The 5,992-nt window shown below is 35.4% G+C and overlaps 1 protein-coding gene across 1 annotated transcript in view; it reads left to right on the top strand.

The window, feature by feature from the left end:
* LOC137641111 (paramyosin-like) overlaps positions 1-2,863 on the top strand; it is a 74,817-nt gene extending 71,954 nt beyond the window's left edge. Inside the window, exons 2-3 of the mRNA XM_068373560.1 lie at positions 1,784-2,308; positions 2,394-2,863. Of these exons, the coding sequence (XP_068229661.1) occupies positions 1,784-2,308; positions 2,394-2,863 (995 nt within the window). The remainder of the gene's footprint in view (positions 1-1,783; positions 2,309-2,393) is intronic.
* The last annotated feature ends 3,129 nt before the right edge of the window (positions 2,864-5,992 follow it).

The following is a 5,992-nucleotide window of genomic DNA, read 5'->3' as shown; positions in this document are numbered from 1 at the left end:
AGGGCTTATAGCATCCTGCTTTTCCAGTTAGGGTTGTAGCTTAGCAAATAATGATAATGATAATAATAATAATAATAATAATAATTATTATTATTATGCTTTTCCACTGAATTTCATTTTTCCCGTTTCTAATTCAAATTTCAGATTATACGATTCTCATTTTTACCTCTTTCAGTTTTCCTTTTCCTCAAAGGGTTGTTTTTAACGTATCATTTAATGGCAAAACTCATCAATATTCTGGACCGTGTATAGTTGGTGTTGGTTTTCCCGTTCTGCATTAAGGAATTTTTAACTTTCAAACAGTATAACGTGGCCTCTTTTCGGATGTTATTTTTTAATGAGAACAAAGGTATGCAGTTAATTCAAATAGCTTTACCTTCTCTATCATGAGGCTCAATACTACAAAGTATTCTAGAAGTTTTATTCCAGCTGTCATAAGTTGTGGAATGATCATCTTAATCGGGTAGTTGAATTGGTTGAACTTCAAAAGTTCAAACTTGCAGCAAATGTTTTTATGTTGAACAAGCTGACATAAGTTTCTTTTTATAGCTTAGATATAGAAGATCTGTTTTAATGCTGCTACTGTTCTTAAAATGTTCTATTTTAACGGTTTATTATTTCTTATATAGTTTATTTACTGTTTTATTTCCTTTCTTCACTGGACTATGTTTCCTCTTTGGAGTCCCTAGGGTTATAGCATCCGTAAGCAGAGAGAGGGATCCAATGTAGTATTCTGGCTAGTCAACGGACCCAATAACTCTAGTGGTATTATTATAAGGTAGGCTTTAACCCTAGTTGGGAAAGCAAGATGCTATAAGCCCAAGGGGCCCAACTGGGAAAATATAACCCGGTGAGGAAAGAAAACAAGGAAATAAATATACTACAAGAGAAGAATATACAATCAAATAAAATATTTAAAGAACAGTAACAATTAAATTAGACCCTTTATGTATAAGAGACATAAGAGATATAAGATAGAACAGAAGGCCCAATTGTACCCCCAAGCAAGAGAACTCTAATCCAAGACAGTTGAAGGCCATGGTACAGAGGCTATGACTCCACCCATGACTAGAGAACAATAGTTGACTTTGGAGTGTTCTAGAGGAGCGTCCTATCATAGCTAAAGAGTCTCTTCTACGGGTGTCTGGTAAATATCTTTACTTCATATCTTTGATAAAGTTTCTTCTGAGTGATGTGTTGTCAGATGTGGGATGCGCAGTGTCGTCAGAGAGCCTGGCGAAAGGTTAAAGGCGTCCATCAAAAACCTTTTACTCCACATTTCCAAGAATTGTGACTTTCGAACTCAAGCAAGTGATATTCTCTGTCAAATATCTCACAATTGTAGAAATGCAATAGAGTATAATGCTAAAAATCGTAATGAAAATTTGTCTTTAATTTTACTACATAATGTTCAAGGAGGAAAAACTAGTTTCATTATTGAAAAAAAAAAAATTGGGGTTTTGTAAAACCTTATCAGGAATGGCCATAAGATTAACTTTGTGAAAGATGGAACACATAATCACAAGAGGCAAATTAAAGATGAATAAGCATTCTTGTGTCAATATCTGTAGATCAGTGGACGGCTTTGGTTTAGAATAGAATTTATGCTTATATGCCAAACCCAAGTTAACTTGAATAGAATACAAGATATGCAAGATATATATTTTCTGTTTGCAAACGATGCTTTGACCAGTGTTTTTTTTTTTTTTTTTTTTTTTTTTTTTTTTTTTGTGAGAAATTAATGTTTGTAATGGACTGACCTGTCTGCTGAATGACCTGACAGGTCTGCTGAATGGCCTAACAGGTCCGCAGAATGACCTGACAGGTCCTCTGAATGACCTGACAGGTCTTCTGAATGACTTGACAGGTCTATTTAATGACCTGACAGGTCTGCTGAATGGCCTAACAGGTCCTCTGAATGACCTGACAGGTCTTCTGAATGACTTGACAGGTCTATTTAATGACCTGACAGGTCCACTGAATGACTTGACAGGTCTATTTAATGACCTGACAGGTCCACTGAATGACTTGACAGGTCTATTTAATGACCTGACAGGTCCACTGAGTGACTTGACAGGTCTATTTAAATACCTGACAGGTCCTCTGAATGACTTGACAGGTCTATTTAATGACCTGACAGGTCCTCTGAATGACTTGACAGGTCCACTGAATGACCTGTCAGGTCTGTTTAATGACCTGACCAGTCCGCAGAATGACCTGACAGGTCCACTGAATGATCTGACAGGTCTGTTTAATGACCTGACCAGTCCGCAGAATGACCTGACAGGTCCACTGAATGATCTGACAGGTCTGTTTAATGACCTGACCAGTCTGCAGAATGACCTGACAGGTCCACTGAATGATCTGACAGGTCTGTTTAATGACCTGACCAGTCAGTCAGCTGAATGACCTGAACGTTCTTTTGAATGACTCGACAAATCTGCTGAATGACCTGAAAGGTCCATTGAATGACTTGACCAGTCAGCTGATTGACCTGACCGGTCCACTGAATGGTCTGACCAGTCAGCTGATTGACCTGACCGGTCCACTGAATGACCTGACCTGTCCATTGAATGGTCTGACCAGTCAGCTGATTGACCTGACCTGTCCACTGAATGGTCTGACCTGTCAGCTGATTGACCTGACCTGTCCACTGAATGGTCTGACCAGTCAGCTGATTGACCTGACCGGTCCACTGAATGACCTGACCTGTCCATTGAATGTTCTGACCAGTCAGCTGATTGACCTGACCGGTCCACTGAATGACCTGACCTGTCCATTGAATGGTCTGACCAGTCAGCTGATTAACATAACCGGTCCGCTTAATAATGTGACCGGTCCCATTGGCTGGCCCTGGGTCTAAAACCATCTTAGTACAGTTGGCTTCATTAATTCCGGTACACTTCATGGGAAGCTAAGGAGACGTCAGTGTACCGGAATTAATGAAATCAACTGTACCAATGTATAAAAATCGAAAATCATGTTTGTATTTCTCATTAGCAACTCCTTGCATCTTTTTTAGATTTGTAAGATATCATGTTGTTAACTTATGTCAACTATAAAACAAATCTTTGATGTCCCATGCAGTACGATACAATTTGAAAACGAAAAGAGTGATAATCTAACTGCTCCAGTCTTAATTAGGAGTGATAATTAGCGAGACATACGTTATCTGAAAGCATCTTTAATATTCGAGATGTATATCGGTACCAGCATTGTGCTTCCCAGCCTGGTTTAATAGCCATATAAAAAGGAATTAGGTCAAGTCGTTCGGGTATTATGACCCTGGTCATTTTTATTGCTCAGTTCTGCACCGATATATTAGATCGGAGATATTATTATTATTATTATTATTATTATATTTATTATTATTATTATTATTATTATTATTATTATTATTATTATTATTATTATTACTAGCCAACTTCAACCCTAGTTGGAAAAGCTTAAATCGGAAATATTATTATTATTATTATTATTATTATTATTATTATTATTATTATTATTATTATTATTATTATTAGCCAAGCTACAACCCTAGTTGGAAAAGCAGTATGCTATAAGCCCAAGGGCTACAATAGGGAAAAATAGTCCAGTGAGGAAAGGAAATAAGGAAATAGATAAGTGATGAGAACAAATTAACAATGAATCATTTTAAAAACAACGTCAAAACAGATATATCATATGTAAACTATAAAAAGACTTATGTCAGCCTGTTCAACATCAAAACATTTGCTGCAACTTTGAACTTTTTAAGTTCTACTTATACAACAACCCAATTAGGAAGATCATTCCACAACTTGGTCACAGCTGGAATAAAACTTCTGGAATACTGTGTAGTATTGATCCTCATGATGGAGTATGCCTGACTATTAGAATTAAGTGCCTGCCTATAGTCAATTCTTTTTAGCGAGGTAAATTTGCACTGACTCGAGGTGGTGCCCTTTTAGCTCGGAAAAGTTTCCTGATCGCTGATTGGCTGGACAAGATAATTCTAACCAATCAGAGAGCAGGAAACCTTTCCGAGCTAAAAGGGCACCGCTGCGAGTCAGTACAAATGCGCCTCATTAAGAAAAATTGAGCATAGTATTACGAACAGGATGGAATTGTCCAGGAAGATCTGAATGTAAAGGGTGGTCAGAGTTATGAAAAATCTTATTCTCTTTTCTTTTTTTTCAAGTGAATCATTGATTGCATATTATAGAAACCCAATTTCTATGATCATTTCGAATCCCTGGAAGCAAAATCGATTAATTAGGTCATGATTTATACGAGTTCCTGTCATTTCTTTATCGATGTTCATTCACGGTGCTAATGATAATTCCGCTGCAAAACTTTTGATGGTAGGAATGGGGAAATTAATTAGGTGGATTCCCATTTCATGGGAATCAATTTTTTAGAAGCGATTTTTGCCTTTGAATGATATTAATTCGTAGTCCCTAATCTCTACAAAATTTCTCATTTGCTTTGGTGATTATATATATATATATATATATATATATATATATATATATATATATATATATATATATATATATATATTATATAATATATCTTTATATATATAATATATGATATATATTTATATATATATATATATATATATATATATATATATATATATATATATATATATATATATATATATATATATATACATATATATATATATATATATATATATATATATATATATATATATATATATATAATTAACAACAACCGTAACTAGTCCACTGTATGACAAAGTCTTCAGACAGGTCCTTCCATTCCTGTCTGTTTATGGTCTTTATGTACCATTTTATACCCGCAAATTTTCTTAGCTCGTCAATCCACTGTCTTCTCTTTCTTCCCCTGATTTGTTTGCAATCTATAGGGAATCATTCTGTTATTCTTAATGTCCATATGTTATCTGTCATTGTCATTATATGTCTCGCTCACGTTCATTTCTTTTCCTTGTCAGATTATCCTCTACTTTAGTTTGCTCCTGGTACCATATTGCTCTTATTTTGTTTCTTATTGTTAATCCCACCATTACTCATAACATAGATCTCCGAGTAGTAACTAGCTTATGTTCTAAGGCTTTAGTAAGGCTCCAAAATTCTGCTGCATAAGTTAAAACTGGTAGGACCATCGGATTAGATACTTTTCTTTTCAGAGAAAGTGGCATTTTACTTTTCATAATTTCATTTTGTTTGCCAAAAGCTCCCTTTCCCATGCTTATCCTTCTTTTAATTTCGGTCTCATGATCAGGGAAAACATCTACTGTCTATCCTTAGGACTTATATTCATTAACAATCTATAGAGGTTGGTCCATAACCCCTATTTGTTATCTCTGCTATTTCATGGAACATTATCTTAGTTTTACTCATATTCATTTTCAGTCCTACATTTATGCTTTCTCTGTTGAAATCTTCTATCATCTTTAACATTTCCTCCCGTGATTCACTAAACACAACTATGTCCTTTACAAATCTTAAGTTGTTAAGGCATTCCTAATTAATGTTAATTCCTATATTTTCCACGATGCAGCAGTTAAAGGATGAGTGTAGTAGTAACTTTCATTGTTATTCTCTGAAACGACCCTCCGTTATGTAAAACCGCCTAATGTTGAAAATATAATCATGAAAACGACTTCACACCTGAATAGTCTGCAATCCAACCACATTTCAGAGTTGCAACCCCTTGGCATTGCTAACGTGCACGACGTGTTTTCAAGTTAAACGTTTGTGCTATAGGTAGTTTCCTCGGAGGATTCTTTTCACTGATGTCATTTGGCCAGTGAATGGGTTAATCGCCTTCCTCTTTTCATCTTGTAAGGCCATAATGGCGGTAATAGGGAGACGATGAGTGGATGTTAGCGAGAGGTAAAGAGGAAAGAGGATGCTGATTAGATTAGTTGTTGGTGTAGAGAAGGAAGAAGCCAACGATTGGTATTAGATGCGCGCGTGTGTTTGTATATATACTATATATATATATATATATATATATA

This window comes from Palaemon carinicauda, chromosome 1 (genome assembly GCF_036898095.1).
Source record: "Palaemon carinicauda isolate YSFRI2023 chromosome 1, ASM3689809v2, whole genome shotgun sequence".
NCBI lineage: Eukaryota > Metazoa > Arthropoda > Malacostraca > Decapoda > Palaemonidae > Palaemon > Palaemon carinicauda.
Note: the sequence above shows the minus strand (reverse complement) of the source record. Positions and strands in the feature narration are given on the sequence as shown.